We start from the raw sequence: 20,325 nt of genomic DNA, 5'->3' as shown, positions 1-20,325 counted from the left end.
TTAAAGTGTGAAAAAAAAAAAAGTGTGATGTTAACGATTGCCCCACCGCGAGATGCTTACGGAAACACGTTTGAATTTATTTAATTACTTGGATTTGGCAGGTGCCCGTTTCAATGAGTTAATGAGGTCAAGTTTGACTGCAGGATTTTTATTTTCCCAAGATGTTATAGGAAAAAGACTAACCCACATGCGGTAAGCGACAAATGTTGAATATTTATTTTCCCGAAATCGAGCAAATTAAATGGACAGGCGAGCTTCATTGTTAACTCTGAGATATTACGATTTCTATGTGATATAAAAAGTTTTTAAAAGTTGTGAACCGACCGACCACTTCTCTGAAAAAAACCTTCTGTAGACATACAGAAAAAGCGAACACATACATGCATACATACATTTAGAGATATATATATATTGTCATTCGCAAACTGTTTCATTGTATCGCAGCTCTTCAGTAGGTCTAGACTAGGAACTGCCTCGAGGTAGGTTTGAAACTCGACTACCTGGGCAACAGCACTTCTAACCGTTAGGCTATTTTGACTGCTGTAAAGTGGGTAGTTAAAATAACATTTTGTTTATACAAAAGGCATTGTATTATATGCTGGTGGCAGTTTATTTCACCTACAAATATGCTGAACCCAAGAAAGGAAGCATGTTACAAGGTGTCTTAAATAAGTTTCCAGACTTTTTTGTATGGGCACTTTTACACACATGAAACTCTAGTCACCTTCAAAGTCATCTTCTCGGACTGCAATGTGTGAGCGTCAATGATCTTCGTCACAATCTCTTTTATCTCCTCAATTACAATAGCCTCTTAAGGTTTTCCTTGAGCTTAGAAAATAACCGAAAGTCAGAGAAAGCAAGTTCTGGGCTATAGAGAGGGTGAGGAACTGTCTTGATGCCCGTCTTGGTCAAATAGTCTGTGACAAAGATGGAGTTGTGAATTTCACCCTTCGAACAAAGTTTGCGCAAGTCTTCTGCAGTTTGAGTTCTTCACAAATAATTGTGCCCCCCCTCCCCAAAAGCCTTTGCTGGACATACAAAAACGCGCATGGCCGTTTTTTTTTCTTTTATATCTATAGACTAGCGAGGGATACCAGGCGTTGCCTGGGTGTTTGGAGGTGTGTGTGTGTAAACTCCGGGGGGGGGGGTAAAAAAATGTTTTGGTAGGTAAGTATGAGGATCAAACCCGAACCCTTGAGGCAAAGTTGTAAATTAAAGTGTGAAAAAAAAAAGTGCGACGTTAACCATTGCCCCATCGCAAGATGCTAACGGAAACACGTTTGAATTTATTTAATTACTTGGATTTGGCAGGTGCCCATTTTAATGAGTTAATGAGGTCAAGTTTGACTGCGGGATAGTATTTCATTTACTGCGGGAACGCTTTTTTTAAATTTTTATTTTCCCAAGATGTTATAGGAAAAAGACTAACCCACATGCAGCGAGCGACAAATGTTGAATATTTATCTTTCCGAAATCGAGCAAATTAACAGGCGAGCTTCATTGTTAACTGTGAGATATTATGATTTATATATGATATAAAAAGTTTTAAAGCGAGCGACCGCTTCTCTGAAAAAAGCCTTTTGTAGACATACAGAAAAAGCGAACACACATACAAACATACATTTTCGCTTTTATATATATACTAGCGGGGGGTACCCGGCGATGCCCGGGTGTCTTGAGGTAAATCAAAACTCTGGGGGGGGGGGGTTAAATAAAAAAAAATGTTTTGGTAGGTAAGTATGAGAATCGAACCCATACCCTTGAGTTGGAAATTAATGTGTGAAAAAAAAACAGGCGACGTTACCCATTAGGCCACCGCGACATACATACAACGCACTCAACTTTGAATTTATTTATTAAACTATAAAAACAGGTGTGTGCAATAAAAGTTAACTCTGCTGCTTCCATTTGACCTCATTAAGAAGGTCAAATAGAAGTCACGCAGTTGTTTACCCAAGTTTGACTGTTTTTGTTTTTTTCTTCCAACAGATGTTGGGGGGAGGGGAACCAGCTCCCAATTGTCCAGATTGAATAACAATTGTCTGATGTACAACATTGATCAAAGCTGATTGCTTCTGGACATTTCCCGGCGCAATGCTCTGAACGTTGTTCGTTGTTAACTTTGAATTAGTTTCGCTTTTTATACGAAAAAGCCTCATCAACATGCAAGAAGCCAAAATAGCAATAATTTTGTAAAAGTCGACGTAAATAAATCTAGATGCGATGCACTTTCCCAAATCGTACATATTATTATTTAGGACCCATATAAACAGTTGTAAGCGATCGTAACGACATCGGAACCATGTGCGAGAAAACCCTTTTGAAGACATACACGAAATGGTCACACACATTTTACCTTATATATATATAGATATAGTTACTAAATGACAAAGGTGTAGTTGTGAGCTTAAGCTGTAAATAGTTCATCAGTTTTGTTGTGCATTATGTTCATGTAAATAACTGTGTGACCTTTAAAACTACTTCATGAAATAAAGAGATAAAATGAAAATGATTTTTCCTGTTGTCAATAAAGTTTTTTGGTTTATTATATCATTGTTTATTTATCAAATTTTGTGTGTAGAAGACATGGAAAACTTTGAAAAATCCTCGAAAATGGACACAGTAAATCTGTACGTACCCTTCTGAAGCATTCCATACGTTTTTGTGGCATTTTTTTTGAAAATCGTTCTTCTTAAGTGTCTTCACATCCAGATTGCATTTTTGAAATTCACCAGTTGTGACAATCAGGCTTTAGTAGGGTGTATTCCAATTCCTGCTGTAGCTGTTCATTTAAACCTGAAATCATAAAAATTGTTCTGACTTTGTCACTCCTCCCACACCTTTCATCATCCCTCACAGACTCCCTGCCTTCCTTCAATCTCTTTATGCCACACAAAAACTAATGCTCGATTCATGCAAGATGGTCCAAAAGCAGTCCGAAGCATTCTACACGTTTCTGTGGCATTTTTTCCAAGTTTAAAACAGAATTTTATTGCATATCGTTCTTCTAAAATGTCCTCATGTCCAGATGGCATATTTGAACTTCACCAGCTGTGACAATCAGGCTTCAGTAGGGTGTATTCCAATTCCTGCCGTAGCTGTTCATTTAAACCACAAATCATAAAAATTGGTCAGTCATCACATAGATATATGGCAATAACATACTGAATTTTCAAGAATCTACGGCAATTTAAAATGTCTGTACAAAAAAAAAGTCTGGAAACTTATGGAAGGCACCTCATGTACATTATATATATATATACTAGCGAGGGTACCCAGTGTTGCCCAGTTGTTTGAAGGTGTGTGCGAAAGGAGGGGAGGGGGTTAAAGTAAAGAATAAGCGAAGAAGTAACCCTGTCTAAATATAAAAATAAAAACGATGTTCAACTTCTGTACAAAATTGCCCCCCCCCCCCCCCCCGTAAAAAACAGCAAAGAAACGTTAAGTTTCTTTAAGAAAGACGTGTTCTGAAAAACAGAAAAAAAAAAAAAAACACAGTGAAAAGCAAAAAAGAAAGAAGAAAAATGGTATAAATAACCCTTCGATTCCCTTAAATGCAATGGTGCGTTTAATCCAGTCCATTCCAGTTTTTTTTTTTTTTTACGAACCCAAACTGGTGTTTCTTCGTACTGCCCCCTGTGAACTGATCCGCAACGGTGTAAGTAGAAGCGGGGGTAGGAGGAATTTATTAGAGAGAAAAGATTTTACAACTTGATTCTACCCGATTTTTGCCATGAACTCTCACCAGAAAAAATGTAGGAATCCACGATTATTGAGGAAGTGTAGCGGTAATAGGCCTATAACACACCTCAGATACTGTGCTGCAATTTGTGCATATTACATTTGCATGAAACGTCTTGCTTTTTCAATCATATTAAGGTCAAAATCAGAGGGGAAAAAATGAGTTCATTTTATATATATATATATCATTAGTTTTCATTCCAAATGTCAAAAGAAGAAATCAATTCAAACTCATAAATTTTTATTTGTTTTTTTGTTTTGTTCTTGCAATTCTTTTTTAAGCCAGACATTTAAATTTTCATTATTTTATGACTTAGATGTGTTTCATTGGATAGCGAAAGCCACTTTTATATAATCAAACAACTCTTCATAGACGCATGGATATTTCTTAAAAGCCCCCACAAAGTTCAAGAATGAAAAAAGAATTTGGAAAAGAAAAGGGAGATATGCAAATTAAATTTAAAACACTCACTTATGGTAATGTTCATATAAAAACCCCCAGTATATCTACTATTATATAAAAGGAACTTTGTGTGTGTCAGTTTCCTCCTTATGGACTCGAAAACAGCTGGGACAATTTTTATGAAATTTCACCACACACAGGTACTTTATGTGCATGGCAGTGTTCTTGGATAGGTTCTGCATTGGAATGTCTTCGATAAGAATCTATAATCAAAATAATCCGTTGAAAGAAGGAACTGGCGATTTCGCCCAAAGTTAACACTTTACACAGCCTAACATCACAAATGCATTTCATAAGTTTTATTACTACACAAGCCGAAAGGCCCAACATATGAAATCCACAATGCAGGGTGAAACGATAAATTTGTTACCTTAAAGAAAACAACAGTACAGTTTTATTTTAAAACTTTTATTGAAAAAAAATCAATCTAGGTAACTTGATTATGTAGTAGAGCTGATATCTATTCAATGTAGCCGCCTTCAGCTTCAATCACCGCCTCGATATGGGTCCGGAATCTTTTTCACAAGTGCCTTCGGGAGCTCAGTGGATAGTGGTAATCAGGCTAGCCTTGGTGTTGTGAGAGGTCATGTTGGTGATGTTCTCATATGACCAAACGAAGTAGTCCAGCGGGTTTAGGTCAGGTCAGGGAAGAAGGGGGTTGAGTGGGAGAAGGGTACAAAGTCATAGCACTCCTTCTGAAGCCGAGTTTGGGTCTCTTTGGACTTTTGGGCTGTCACGCCCAAGGTCTGCCAACAGCCACCTGATTGCACTAGGGGATCACCACACTTTTCAGCACATCCAGGTACATTTTGGTGTTGACTTTCAAGCTGACTTCGAAGATGTGAGGTGGCATGATGTGGCTCTCACTTGAAACCACACCAAAGGCCATAACCGTGGCCAGAAACTTTCCTCCTTTGATGCGGATATACATGCAACTGAGGACTGTTTGTGAATTTGCTATTCTCTAGAAACTTCCTCCTTTGAAGGAAGCTGTTTCAACCCACCTAGGATGAATGCCGTTGCTACTGCAATAATAAAGTAAATTAAAGATTAAAATGTCTCTATTTCCTCTGTGTGTGATTGAACTCGTACCAGTTACCAATCCAGAGAAGCCCCCCCCCCCGTCTCTACCAGAGGCAAAACCCTGCGCACACAAATCGTTGAGTATCTATATTATTGCGGACTTTATTGTTTCTATATTTATGATTTTTGTTTTTAATTTTTTTTTTTTTTTTTTTTTTTTTTTTTTTTTTTTTTTTGTAGAAAAAGAAAATGTTATAGAGGCTAGAAGAAATGATGACATTGATGAGGAGGTGGAAGATGAGCAGGAGGAAGAGGAGGAGGAGGAGGACGACGAAGATGACGACGATGATGTTGAGGAATCAATAGCCAAATTAGAAAGAAATGGCGTGCCAAAAAGTCGAAAGGTTTGTGGAATAAAAAGAAAATCTCTTTATCACTCGCCAGCAGATGATATCGCTTTTGCAAATGGGTGTCAAAGGTGATGACGTATGTACGGACACAAGATGGGTTAGGGCACTAAAAAGCCAGATTTTTGTTAAATAAACAGTTAAGCCAAAATCCACGACAGCAGGTGGCTATCTCAGCTCACACTCAGGCAGAGTCAAATGTACACAGATACTCACCTCACATTGACTTTTTCTCATTATTGTCTGCTCATAAAAACAAATGTACAAACTTCTTTATTTTAAATACTCCTAACCTTTCTCACTGAGCTTTTTTCCTACAGTGAAATTTAATCAAATAGCATCATCGTATCGGATGGATTGCCCAGACCAAATTGACTCTTTCCCTCCACAGGTCACTGTCTTCCATGGCATTAGGGAGATCAAGTTGTAAGCCAGTGTCTTCTGTCAATAATTTTGTGTACTTCGTGACAGATCTTCCTACTACAGTGGTTCTGTGTTTAGGATCCCATGGTACCACATCACTGATGGGTTCATCTTTTCTTCTGTAGCAACTAGCCTGGATGCCCGGGTGTTTGGAGGTGTGTGTTGAGAAAAAAAAAAAAAAAAAAAAAAGTGGTAGTCGGCAGGCTTGAACCTGTACTACGAAGGAGGAAAAGAATGTGGGGGGGGGGGGAAAAATGTGACGTCTTTGTCGCTGTGTCCATCGACAAACTGGAAGTGGTGAAGGTTTAAATTAAGGCTAGTCAATCGAAAAGAGGGGATGACTTTGGAAAATATTGGTGAAAAAAGCGACTCCTCCTCCTTGTAGAAAGTGCCCAGTTGAGGGTGAAGTAATTAATGTTTTTAGCCAATTTTTTGATATTTGTAGTTCGAAGATTGAGCTTCAAAACAATACCGATCTCGTGAACATCCATCGCCTCTGTCGAAAGTTTTTTTTTTTTTACACAGGAATCACCACTTATCGAGGATAAGAATTAATGGGTATGCATTAGTCAATGTGATTATCGCATAGTAGACATAAGTAGTGGGAGTTTGGTAAATTGGATTACTTAGGGGGACGGTTCATTAAGAACTTGTTTATATTGGACTTGAAGACAATCAGATGGTAGTCAGTTGGAAAGCAGGCAATCGGAAGAGTTCCACAGGCGTGCAGAAAGAAGCTATACATACATACATACATTTAAACAGACAAGTGAGATTTATATTATAGATGTCTGGCATGCAGTGTTCTTTCTCGTATTACTAACAATTAATGGTTGGATGCGTTTTCCAGTTTAAGTTTAACACTGCCGAAAGCATTCTAGTATAAGTTCAATCAAATATAAGTGGAGAGATTATGATTTTTCAGATTTGTGAATAATTCACATCTAATTATTGACTCGGACTTCTTCGATATCTCAGCTAATGAATCTCCCATATTTTACAAGGATTCTAAAAATATTAACATGCATTGTATATTTTCCTATGAAAACTTCCATTTTAAACGTTCAAGGTGGTACGATAAAGTTGTTGCCCTAAAGAAAATAACACTACAGCTTTATTTTAAAACTTTTATTGAAAAAATCAAATCAGGTATTACTACTTCGATACAGGTCCAGAACTGGGAGTATGCCTTTTCCACAAGCGCTGGCAGGAGATTGGCGATGGCGGCAATCAGGATTTGGTGTTGTGGGAGGTCATGTTGGTGATGTTCTCCACGTGTGACCAAACAAAGTAGTTCAGCGGTTTCAGGTTGGGAAAGGAGGGGGTCCAATGAGAGAAGGGTGCAAAGTCGTAGCACGCCTTCTGAAGCCAAACTTGGGTCTCTTTGGACTTTTGGGCTGAGTCCTGCTGACACACTCACGGTCTGCCATCAGGGGGACCACCATACTTTTCAGCACATCCAGACACACTTTGGTGTTGATTTTCAAGCCGACTTCGATGTGAGGTGGCATGATGTGGCTCTGACTTGAAACAATGCTAAAGACCATAACCATGACCAGAAACTTTGTTTTTATCACCCTGGGCACGTCCCTGTTATTCGTGGCAGTCCAGTGATGCATTTTCAGGATGCTGGCAATGGTCCTGTTGTCATAACTTGGATCAGTAGAGAGCATGAGTTGTACAGCGGCACATATCTGATCTCGCTCGTTAAACATTATGTCACTTTCAGACATGATAGAAGGCTCCTATTGCTCATGGGATTTGTACGCAACTGGCCAACTAGTAGATGGTCTGCAACAAAAAAAAGAAAACCGCCTTTCATCAAACGGAAATTAAATTCCTGTTGTCTTTTCTAAAGCGACAATTTAAAAATGTTTACAATAGCATTACAAAAATAGCGCTGTAATTTTGTTTTATTTTCTTAAAAAATTGTTTATATTTAATTTTAATCCAAACGGCTTTACTCGACACCATTTTTTTTACTCAACTAAAAAAACACTTTTAAATTAGTTAAAGCACACAAATCACTTTTCCAGGCAAAATAAGTTTTACTTATAACATTTATTGGGTTTATTTTACAATTCACAGAGGTAAAAAAAAAAAAAAATCCACAGTAGTTAAAAATCAAATATATAACAAATAAATGTTACCAAAGGCAAGATAAGCTACTCTTTTACCTACCTCGATAAATTTTTGGTGTTTTAAATGTTTATTCTGTTCAAAAAACATGTAGTGCTGAGTGTTATGAGAACAAGAAAAAAATGGCTGCAATATGTGTCTTGAAATCTTTGAAGTTTTGATAACGATATAAAAATAAAAAGTTGTAAAAAAATAGTGGTAGACACCCACTCAATAATTGTCATGGCAACTTAAAGCTGTTAAAATGAAACTTAATTATGCTAATTAGTTTAATGTACTTGAAAACATAATTTTAACCTATACAAAATTTCCTTTCATTTAATATGCTACAAGCCATATTTTGTTAATAATTTCTTTGAATTGTGTCATGGTGGCCATCTTGGATTTTTCACAGTGTAATATTGACAAATGACCGTGTCCATCAGAATATTTTGCATGATGATAAAGCCTTAACCTTTGGGCCGGGATCAAAGTGTAGTATCTGTTCTGCAGATGCTGCACTTAAGATAATTTGCACCAGTCAATGGAGAGGAAACCCTCTATACTGGGACAATTATTATTTTTGGTAACCAGAGTGCCCCCTTTTTGCCTACTTTTAGGGGAGCTGGTTTTTACCCCACATAAAAAACGGCCTTGTGCCTAATTTGCTTTGGTGGGGAAGCAAATAAATACAATAAAGCCTTACCTCCCATTTTTTTTTTTTTTTTTTTTTTTTTTTTTATGTTTCCACTTAAAGCCTTTAAAATGAAACTTAATTATGCTAATTAGTTTAATGTACTTGAAAACATAATTTTAACCTGTACAAAATTTCCTTTCATTTGATATGCTACAAGCCATATTTTGTTAATATCTTTGAATCGTGTCATGGTGGCCATCTTGGATTTCCTGGTGGCCATCTTGGATTTTCCATGATGTGTCAATGACAATGATAAAGTCCATCAGAATAATACTTCAAATGATGATAAAGCCTTACTTACAATTTTTCTTAGCTGTTTTTATGATGTTTCTACATAAAGCTGTTAAAATAAAACTAATTATTAGTCCCTAAGTTATGAAGTAAGATGGTTGTAAATACAGCCATCTGGAACTTCATGGTGATATGATAATATGTTCAAAATTTCACCAGAATATCTTAAAACGATCTAAAGATACAGATTTTTAAAGATGGGTTAGTCTGTAAATTGTGCAAATTCTCTACCATTTTCCAGTCACAAGCTTATATGCATCTGAATAGGACCAAAAAGACAAGTGATCCATGCATTTTTTTAATACTTTGAATGGTCATAATTTCAGTTTTTTTTTTTTTTAATGAAACTTTAAAAACAAAACTAAAAATATTGTTTCTTTGTTTTTATACTCTTTTCAATAATGCTTCATCTGAGTTTATTCGATAAAAGAAAAAAAAAAATGGTGCAAAGTTGCTAATATAAGTAAAAAGAATGCATAATTTATTTTGGAATATATATAAAAAAAAGATATATTCTTTTGCAAGAAATAAAAGGCATTTTCAACAGAATTAACAAATCCCAATCAAACAATCAGCCAATTAGTCAGTCAATCAATTAATTCCTTATACACTTGGGACCCAACACATTGTAGACTCAGTCACAAAGAAACAAATAATAGGAAAGGTTTTAAGGAAAGATTTTTACTCCTCATTCTCCCGCCATGCATAACTTCTCGTTACAGCTGTGACGTCACCTACAAATACTGCAGATATATAATCAGCTCAATAGAAGTTAGATCTTCTAGAGCTAAAGTTATGTAAATAAAAGGTAAGCAAAATTAATTCATTCGATCGGTTCTCGTCGCTACCCAGAAACAGACCGTCTCTCTTCCTTTCAAATCTCACTCCCCGAGCGTGAATCTTGTCACAAATCACACCTACTCTCATTCCTATTAGTTGGGTTCAGCACAGGTATTCGTACACATCTACCTTGTTAATGTGACCCATGACCTTTTTTCCTGTCACTCAGCAGCACTGTATAGCGACAGATTTTTGAACTCAACTTAACTTCCAACTAAAACAATGGTGCCATTTTACTCAAATCTATCTCTAATGTACTAGCTAAAAACTGTCGGTCTGTCTACGTAGGGCTCCATTAAATAACAGTCACCATTCCGTTATTCTACATTGCTGCTAACAGCCTTCTTATACACTTAAATATGTTTTTTTTTTTTTTTTTTTTTTCAGACGAGTCTAATTAAAGAGAATTATGAGTCTGAAAAGATTGTAGAAAATGAACGGGATTATCTGTTTGGCATTTTCTCACAAGGTGCACTAACAGATGTCGCTGAGTCTTCTGATCAGTGTCGGAAGCCTGTTTCTTACGTTGTGAAGAAAGAAACGGTAGAGACGAGCAAAAAGCCGCTAATGGAAGAATCTGTTAAGGAGAAACAAATGCGGACACGGTCTATGACCAGATCTCTTCACACCAACAGACGATCGAAAGATCTGACGTCTAAAAAATCTGATTTCGTGGAGAAGCCAATATCTCCAAGAAAAACAAGGACGAAACAAAATAATGATAGTCCACATCCTTTGTCGAGTGCAGCAAGTACCGTCTCTACAAATGCCACCAACCAAAACAAGGTTTCACCATCGAACAACAAGACTAAAAAGTCTCCGCCGGTGAAAACATCCAAATCGAAAAAGGATAAAAAAGCATCATCGAATAGAAAGAAATCGTCTCCGCCCGCAGAATCTCAGAAAGAGAAACCGGCTAAACAAACGTCTGCGGAAGAAAATTCTAACACTGCAGGTGCAAAAAAGAGCGAGCAGAGTAAGAAACGCAAACAGTCCAAAGAGAAAATAACAAAAGAATGGACAAAAGCAGAAGTACAGAAATTATTGATGTAAGTTTTTTTTTTTTAATTCTTAAATTGGAAATTTTGCTAGTTTACAAATTATTCGCTTTTGTATTATTTGGATTCAAATACAGTGTAACCCTGATATAAGAGAGGGACTGCTCTCTTATATCCGGGTTCTGTATATTAACACAGGCTCTACTTTGGGAGCAGAGAAAATCTCGCTTATATTCGAGTCTCTTATATCAGGGTTATAATGTATCAACATTTTTTTTATATAATTCTTAAATTGGAAATTTTGCTAGTTTACAAATAATTCATTTTTGTATTATTTGGGTTCAAATACAGTAACCCGGATATAAGAGACTTCTTATCTTTCCTCTTCGAGTCTCTTATATCCGGGTTATAATGTATCAACAAAACCGAGAGTTTTTTTTTTGTTTTGTTTTTTTGTTGTTGTTTTTTTTTTTTTTACCACTAGAAACTCCCAAAATAATGTTGATTCATGGGATACATTTTCAGTAATGAAAAACAAAAAGAGACAAATTCCAATTCTTATCTCCAAACTTATTTTGATTTATATAACATCGACACAAATTTAATGCGATGGTTTGTCAGGACAACCTAGCTTAGGATACAAGGTAACCCCCGACTAAAAAACACATAATATTCACAGACCAAATAAGATCTTAGTATGGCTAACCTACAATAGTTTTTACGAGGATTGGTGCACGATCTCCAAGTGATGTTACCTCAAGTAACAGTACGAAGCTTCATACTCCACCAGACTAGATGAACTCTTTTCCTCAGATCCATTTCATCAGATTAATAAACCACAATGAATATATACTATAACATATTTATTTCTCATATTATTTGGTTTATTGAGATGACTATTCTCATCTTGAGTGATATTTGCGCAACATTTCAGACAATGTAACTTCCAACCTTCTTCAGGTGTATCTTGTTGGACTCTGGACCGTTTTCTGTCAAACTCTGAAATCTGCATGGAATTTTGGAGAGCCCTTTTACTTAATCCACGAGGACAGCATGCTCTTGTTCCATCAGCCATGACCGGGCAGGAGTCTTAAGTAATTCTTAGTATCGCCCAAATTTTAGTAGGAGAAGGGGGCGGTAGAAGGAAATGAAAAAAATATTGTAAATTGGCATCTAACCTCTTTTCCTCAGTTATCTGTCCATTTGTTTTACTAATTTGCGCATACACACATTTTTTCATGCAATCGCCTCTATCTTCATATTTTTTTATTTAAAATATGGTCATAACATAAAGGATATGCTGACCTCTACAGATATATTATTAATAATAACAAAAATTGTCCTGTGCTTTTGCACGAGGACACAAAATGTTTTCTAATACTTTTGTCGACCTTTTAGGCGCTCTTGCTGGCGAGGACTATAAATTCCCTGTCTGTTAAATTTCTCTTGTTATTGGATGTTTTAAATGTTTTGTAAATATATTTTTTAAAAAAATCTTGCTTGCGAATATTCGACCATGTCTGCTATTTAACGTGTTTACAAACAACCAACGCCATGTGCTTGTGCCAATGTCAAAGTCGAATCACCGGTGTCACTTGAAATGTGCGTCGGTCGTCGCCAGGTGTCGTCTTCTGCTACAGGGTATCTATTCTTTACTTGATCCCATTTAGTATTAGTATAAATAGTTTTTTCACTCTCTATTGATATATACAAGTCTCTTAATTTCTCTGTCTTCATCTGTATTTCTCCTCATACTGCCACTATTCAACCATATCTTTATATACAATGTCTTAAAAAAAAAAAAAAAAATTAATTTACAAAAAAAAATTGTAGATAACTTTTTTAGATGTAATATTTTTAAATCCTCTTAAAAACGAGTGTTTAGAATGAAATAATTAACAGATTTTATATTGGTTTCATTAAAAAAATATTTCCTTACTTGATCCAATAAATGTATTAACTCTGTATTTACTTGTTGCATTATTTGAGGATGTCAGATGGAGATGGGGTTTAAAAATTTGGTTCTATTAGTGCTCTGAAAGCTTCCTTGTGTAGATTGATCTTTCAAATTATATACATGTCATGTCGAGATTAGTATGAATCAATAGAAAAATAATTACAAGGAAAAATAGGGTGCTTCTGTAGATCTTTTAAACCAACGTATTTCAGGTGAAAACATTATTACGTACTTACATGTCATGTCAAAAGTAATATAAATTCCAAAAAGTTATGGAAAATGAACTAATAGAAAAATAATTACAAGAAAAAAAAAAAATAGACCATTTGTGTAGATTGGTGACTTTTTTAAATGAACACATTTCAGGTGAAAACATTATCTACTCACATGTCAATGGCAAGATAAGTTACCTTTTTACTTACATGGATACTTTTTTTGTGTTTTAGCTTATTTTGAATATTTTTCTTGCAAATAAAAAAAAAAATAACATTACTGTTGCCAAAGGCAAGATAAGTTTCTACAACAAAAAAATTGCATAAAATCATTGAATAGTTCTATTTTTAAATAAGAAATAGGTTAATTAAAAAAATTTATTTTAGTAGTGCAATGGATGCCTCCCTAGTTTTGATTAGTGTTTTATAGTCCTCTAGGTTCTTCCTGAGTTTTATTTTATTTTTTTACTGATCACTTTAAAAAATAATTCTGTACGACAGGTGGGAGGCAGGTGTGTGTGTGAGGGGAAGGGGGGGGTAGATTTTTGGAGGCTGTCTGAGCATTATTTTTTCAGTGCTTACTTAAAAATAATTTCTCTTCAAGGGGGCAGGTTTAGAAACTTGGTTTTAGTAGTACTCTGGAGGCCTCTAGTTTTAGTACTCTGTAGGTTTCCTGACTTTTTTTTTTTTCCACTGCTCACTTAAAAAAATATTTTTTCTTTTAGATGTAGAGGGTTAGAAACTTAGTTTCAGTAGTACTCTCAAGGACTTCTGAATTTTAATTAGTGCTTTCAGTAACGCTATGGAGGCTTCCTGAGTTTTATTTATTTATTTTATTTTTGAAGTGCTCACTTAAGAAAAAAAAATTTTTCTTCTAGGCAGAGGTTAGAAGCTTAGTTTTATTAGTTCTCTGGAGGTCTATTTAATTTTATTTAGTGCTTTCAGAAACGCTCTGAAATCCTAAGTTTTATTTTTTTTTTTTAAGTGCTTACCCAAAAAGTAATTTCCTTGGGGGGAGGTTAGAAACTTGCTTTTTAGTGGTGGTGGGGGCCCTCTTTACTTTTATCTTGTGCTTGCAGTTGCACTCTGTAGACTTCCTGACTTTATTTTTATTTTATTTTTTTTCACTGTTAACTTATGAAATTGTTTTTGTTTTATTCATAATATTTTGCTTGGAATAAATTTGGTTTTAAAATAAATTAGTTCCAGGATAATGAGAGGTAAAGAAATAAGTTTTACAAGAAGTATGTTAAGCACACTTTTTTATACTGCTTTGTTATTTATGGCCCCAGTAATATATATATATATATATATATATATATATATATATATATATATATATATATAACTGAATTATGTATGCATATATAACTGAATTATGTATGGTATGATCGATCGGTTCTTTTTGCTTTTAGCTTAGTTTAGTTTCATATATACAAACATGTATAATAGTTTATTTGTTGATATTATTTTCATAAGTATGTATACAAAAATTAGAATCAATAAATTTACTAATTATTAAATAGAACATTTTGATAGAAGATTCATAAATTAATTAAAACTGTTAGTACGAATAGTTGGGTTTAATGACTTTGTTTGATAAAAATTCAAAATGGCGTAATGGAAAAATGAAAAGGTATTTGCAGCTTATCTTCCAATTTTCAGATTTTAATCATGTCAAATCACATTTCAGTTTCTTTTGACGGATGATTGTTGCTATTTCTTCTGATGAATTAAGGGCATAATAGATTCACTGATTATAATAATTAAGTGATTGATTTTGCGCTACGAAACAGATACTGTCAAGAATTGTATAAGTCAACTAAATTAAAGGAATAAATGATAAGATGGTTAACATCATGAATTTTGGAATATAACTTTTTGTCATTTATTCTCTATATTGCTCTGTAATTACATTGATCGTCTTAAATAAGGATTGATATGAGAAAATATATTTCTACAGAAATATATATATATATATATATATATATACAAATATATATATAAATAATATATATATATATATATAAATAAATGAGTTCCAGGATAATAAAGGACATGAATGGAAAATAAATAAAAAATAAAATTAAAATGAGTTCCAGGATAATGAGAGATAAAAAAATAAGTTTTACAAGAAGTATGTTAATTACACTTTTTTAATACTGCTGTTGTATTTATGGTCTCATTAATATATATAGCAGGGTTGCTTGGCAGAGGAAGGCCAAGGAAAACATGGCAAAATGTGATAGAAATGGACTTGAAGGATAAATAAAGATCTGGCCAGAGTCAATTTTTAAAAGCAATCAAACAAATGTCAACATGTAAAACAAACGTTAAATTGAATATGATGATGATGATGATTTTGTTTTTTTATCTTCTTTGCTTTCTTTTTTTTATTTTCTTTCTTTTTTATTTATTTATTTATTTATTTTATTTATTTTTTTTAAGAGCTATGACGAGTGTGCCCAAATCTGATCCTCAGTTTTGGCAAAAGGTTTCACGTAAAGTTGGTCGAAGTCATGAGGAATGTGCCAACTATTATTGCAGCTGCGATCTTTCTAATCTGGATTGGAAAGATTCAAAGAAAAAAAATACAAAAACAGGTTTGTGTGAGTTTTTTGTCCTTTGTTTTTTTTTGTTTTGTTTTAAATATATTTTACTCACTTCAAAAAAAACGCTTAATGTGATTTAAAAAAAAAAAGATTTTAATGTTTTTTTTTTTTTTTTAGAAAATATGTTAACGTAGTTAGTTTTGTTAGAAAGTGAGGATAATCTCCCCTTAGTAATTATCTTCCTATTGTTTTTTTTTTCTTTGTAAATGTTCAAAATTCATGCAAAAATCAGTTCGTTAAATGTATTTTTAATAGTGGGGCTATTTTCTTTTTTTTTTCTACATATGTCGAAATTCAAAAGTAAAACATTATTTTCATGTACATATTTTTTTCGTCTTTTGGTTTCTAACTGTTGTAATTTCCTCATGATTTTTGCATTATACTTATTTACTAGCCGAACCCGTGGAAATTCCATGGTTGTTGAAAATTTTAAAAACACATAAATAAAATGAATAAAAAATCCAATAAAACAAATAACGACGAATATAAAACAATTTTTCGACATATTCTTTTTTTTAACCTTTTAAAGCTAAAAAGAATTGATTTAAAAAAATGTAGATTTTTTTTTCAACAAAAACTCAGCACAATACGGTTTGTTTTTTTTTTGTTTTTTTTCTGAATAATTTTTAATATGAATTATAAAGGAACAGATGTCAGTTCACTTGCATATATTTTTTTTTAATTTTAAAAAGAATCTAAAATAAAAAAAAAACTTACAGTTTCCTCTCGATATAACTTTTTTAAATTATAAAATAAAAACGTTAGCGTCCACATCTGCGATCTACTGTCGAGGTTGTGTGTCAGTTGGTTGATCAATTCATTCTTCCCATCACCTCCAAATCACGACACGCCTTTGACTATTGATTCCTTTGTCTTAAAACAAATTCCATTGTCTACGGATAAACTCGTTTCAAGCAAAGTAGGGAATACGGACCCCAACCGGCTTCAATGTTAAGACAGAAACAAAAGAATAGATTTCAGTAGACGCCAGTTTATCCTTGACCTTCACACACACACAGTCTCTATAAACAACAAGAATGCGTTTTTTTTTGTTTTTTTTTTATATATATAGATATATATATACTAGCAAAAATACCCATCGTTGACTGGGTTCAAAAACAGCCTACAGAAAATGGACTCTGATTTATGAAAGTATGATAGGTTATGAAAAGGAAGGGTTGTAAAGAGATAGCTTCAAATTTGGTGGTATCAAAACCAAAGCAAAATATGATGAAAGTAAAAATAAAATAGATAAACCCCATAATTTATTATACCATACCTGTTCACACTGAAACACTTATCACAATATTCTGTGGATCTATATTAAAAAACCTTGTTAAACTTTGTGACATATTTCCATTGTATGGAGGTCAGGCACGAACGAACACCCCATAATTTTATTATACCATATTTCTTCAAACTGAAACATAATTATCAAAGTATACTTATGCAGATAGATATGAACAGTCTTTATTTAAGTTTGTGCCTATTTCCATTCTATGGAGGCCAGGCATGAACGCAGACCCCACAATTTTATTATACCATCCCGATTTAAGTTAAAACATACTTATCAAAGTATTCTTATGTACATCTATATCAAAAACACTTGTAAACGTTTTTTTTTTTTAAATTTTTAAATTTTTTATTTCCTTACTTTGTGGACCAGGTGCGTACGCAGACCCCACAATTTTAATGAATCATCATTATGCCAGATCAAACATACCCATTGCTGTGTCTCGATACATCTTCTATCATTATATGTGATCAGTTTTCTATAATAGTCAACCATATAGGAGCCTACTCGTGACCAGACACACACACAGACATTCAGCTTTATATTATAGATTTACAAAATGCCAAAGTTTGGATTTATATTTTTATTAAAAATAATAATAATAACTAGTTATATTATTTATTGGCAACCAAGATTGATTCTTATGCAGGGTGCATTTATATATTCACAAAACTTAATTTTCCAGCGGATTTTTTGCAAATTGATATTTTTATTAAAAACTAGTATGAGTGCCCGGCATTGCCTGGGTGTCTAGAGGTGTGTGCTGAGCAAAAAAAAAAAAAAAAAAAAAGTGGTAGTAGGAAGGTAGGCTCGAACTCATACCACGAAGGAGGAAAAGAACGGGAAAAAAGCATGACGTCTTTGCTGTTACAACCACCGCCAAACCAGAAGTGACGTAGGTTTAAATTAAGGCTAGACAATAGAAAAGAGGGGATGTAGAAAAGTACCCAGTTGAGAGTGAAGAAATTAATGTTTTTAGCCAATTTTGCAGTATTTGTCGTCTGAAGGGTCGAGCTTAAAACGATACTGATCTTGTGAAAATCCGTCGCCTCTGTCGAAAGTTTTAGGCAGACATGCAAACATACATACATACATTTATATATTGGTAGCTTAAATTTTCGACCCAAACCGATTAAAAAACTTGCCCTATCTCTGAATATCCTTTATGTCAAATTTCAAATGTTTAGACCAGAAATTGTCTGAGTAATTTGGTAGAGACCGCACAGAGGTCAAATTTTTTTAAAGTTTGATCCCTATTATGACCCTTTTACATTTATTGTTTTGGGCTCAAATCAAATTATTAAGTTAGATCCATGTCCAAGGAACCTATATCTAAAATTTCAATTGTTTATACCCAAAATTGGCAGAGGAGTTTGGTAGAATTCTCAAAGATCAAATCGTTGAACTTTGACCCCTTAACAGCATAATTTCTGGCTGAAAACGGATTACAAAGATTTTCCCAAATCTCCATACACTGTATATCAAATTTCGAGTCTGCAGACTGAAAATTGACAGAGTTATTGTGTAAGGAAATATAGACAGACACTTTCACTTTTATAGATATATAGATAATAATAAAAAAAATTGGTTATATTATTTATTCGCAACCTATATATATATATATATATATATATATATGTCTGTGTGTATGTATATATATGTATATATATATACACACACATATACGCCCTGTTTTGTTAGTAATCTTCACAGATTACTCTCCATGATGTTTTTAATAAAAGTTGTCTAAACCGTTCTGTCCCCAGTTTCATGTTCAAGTCTTGCAATTGTTTGCTTATGGAGTTTCACCGTAGATGTTGATGTGTACCGTGTGAGAGTGTTACATGCAAATTAATCTTTCGGGGTAGACACACGACATATATTGAAAAAAAAACTAAATGAATGTAAGAGAAATATAAAAAAAATTTATTGAACAGATAAACAATGAAAACAAATATTTACAACAAAAAGGGTATAAAGTGAGGTAAATCATTTTTCGTGGTGTAATAACTGAGTTTGAGAAATAATGTAGTATTTTAGTCAGAATATAAGATCAGAAAATCAATATTTACCAAGAGTCCAGTTCTTTGCAAGAGTGTTTGTAATAGGTTTGTTTCAGGAAATTCGTTATGACCGGATTTTATCCCAGGAAATTAAATAGTTGTAAGGTTGCGCCAAAATGGCGTTCCTTCTCAGAACTGATTTAATAACTGAAGCTATGATGCTATTAGCGTCTATTTATAGTCGTTGTGGATTGGAACCTTCTGGGTTTTCCATAATGGACCAGCACGACTTTGAAATCTTCTGGAGCTCTCGAAAAAATAACGCTTTTCTGTTCTATTATTTATAAATTATATATTAGGTACTGGTGTCATTTAGTATAGACCACACAGTCAATCCACTTGCCACATTGCAACTATGCATCCCATTAAACATGCAACATTGCAGCTATGCATCCCATTAAACATGCAGCATTGCAACTGTGCATCCCATTAAACATGCAGCATTGCAACTATGCACCTCATTAAACATGCAACTATGTACCCATTAAACATGCAACTATGCATCCCATTAAATGTGCAACTGTGCATCCCATTAAACATGCAACGTTGCATTCCATTAAGCGTGCAGCATTGTAGGTCATTAAATACCAACATTTAATACTTAATGTTAATTGTATATAAAATTGTTTATTCATAACAATGATTTTGTTTGAAGGGAAAAGTTTGAATGACACCTTAAGGGTCAGAGGTGACATCAGAACGGAAGTCGATGAAACCATGTCACTTCAGGATGGGAATTTTTTGTCTCTGGCTGGCAATACTTCAGGGAGGAAATACGTATCTAGAACACCCTTTCCTCAATGATGGTCAACACGCAGTTATAATCACAGCATAGAACCCTACATCAAAAGGGATGTTACGATTTTAAAGATGTCAGCCATTTCTTGGGTGGTTTCTCTTCTCTTTACCTGAATATATCTTCTATTACAGGCCTGTCACCTGCTGTGCACCCCACTAAACATGCAGCATTGCATATGTTTATATCTAGCATTCATGAAAAAGACGAAAAAAAAAAGATCTAAAGAAGCCTTAATTTTTTTTTTATCTTGTGCATCGTCTCCCTCTGATCCTGAAGAGAATAAATAAAATGTATAAGGGGGGGAGGGGGTTCCATCTTTTTAATTCTCTTTCACTTCAAACAAGGCATGTTGCCACTTGGAATGTAAGCGGCTACTATTTGGGATCG

General features: G+C 34.0%; 1 protein-coding gene across 9 annotated transcripts in view; it reads left to right on the top strand.

Annotated features, from left to right (window-relative positions):
• The window catches only part of LOC145293229 (uncharacterized), an 81,397-nt gene that overhangs the window by 44,370 nt on the left and 16,702 nt on the right, over positions 1 to 20,325 (top strand). For all 9 annotated transcript variants that reach the window (XM_080139784.1, XM_080139779.1, XM_080139785.1 and 6 more), the window contains 3 exons: positions 5,468 to 5,631; positions 10,391 to 11,052; positions 15,619 to 15,773. In XM_080139784.1, coding sequence (XP_079995910.1) covers positions 5,468 to 5,631; positions 10,391 to 11,052; positions 15,619 to 15,773 — 981 coding nt within the window. The remainder of the gene's footprint in view (positions 1 to 5,467; positions 5,632 to 10,390; positions 11,053 to 15,618; positions 15,774 to 20,325) is intronic.

The sequence above is a fragment of the Euprymna scolopes genome, chromosome 14, assembly GCF_053919585.1.
Source record: "Euprymna scolopes isolate OS-2025 chromosome 14, ASM5391958v1, whole genome shotgun sequence".
Classification (NCBI taxonomy): Eukaryota; Metazoa; Mollusca; class Cephalopoda; order Sepiida; family Sepiolidae; genus Euprymna; species Euprymna scolopes.
This window is presented reverse-complemented; position numbering and strand designations above follow the sequence as displayed.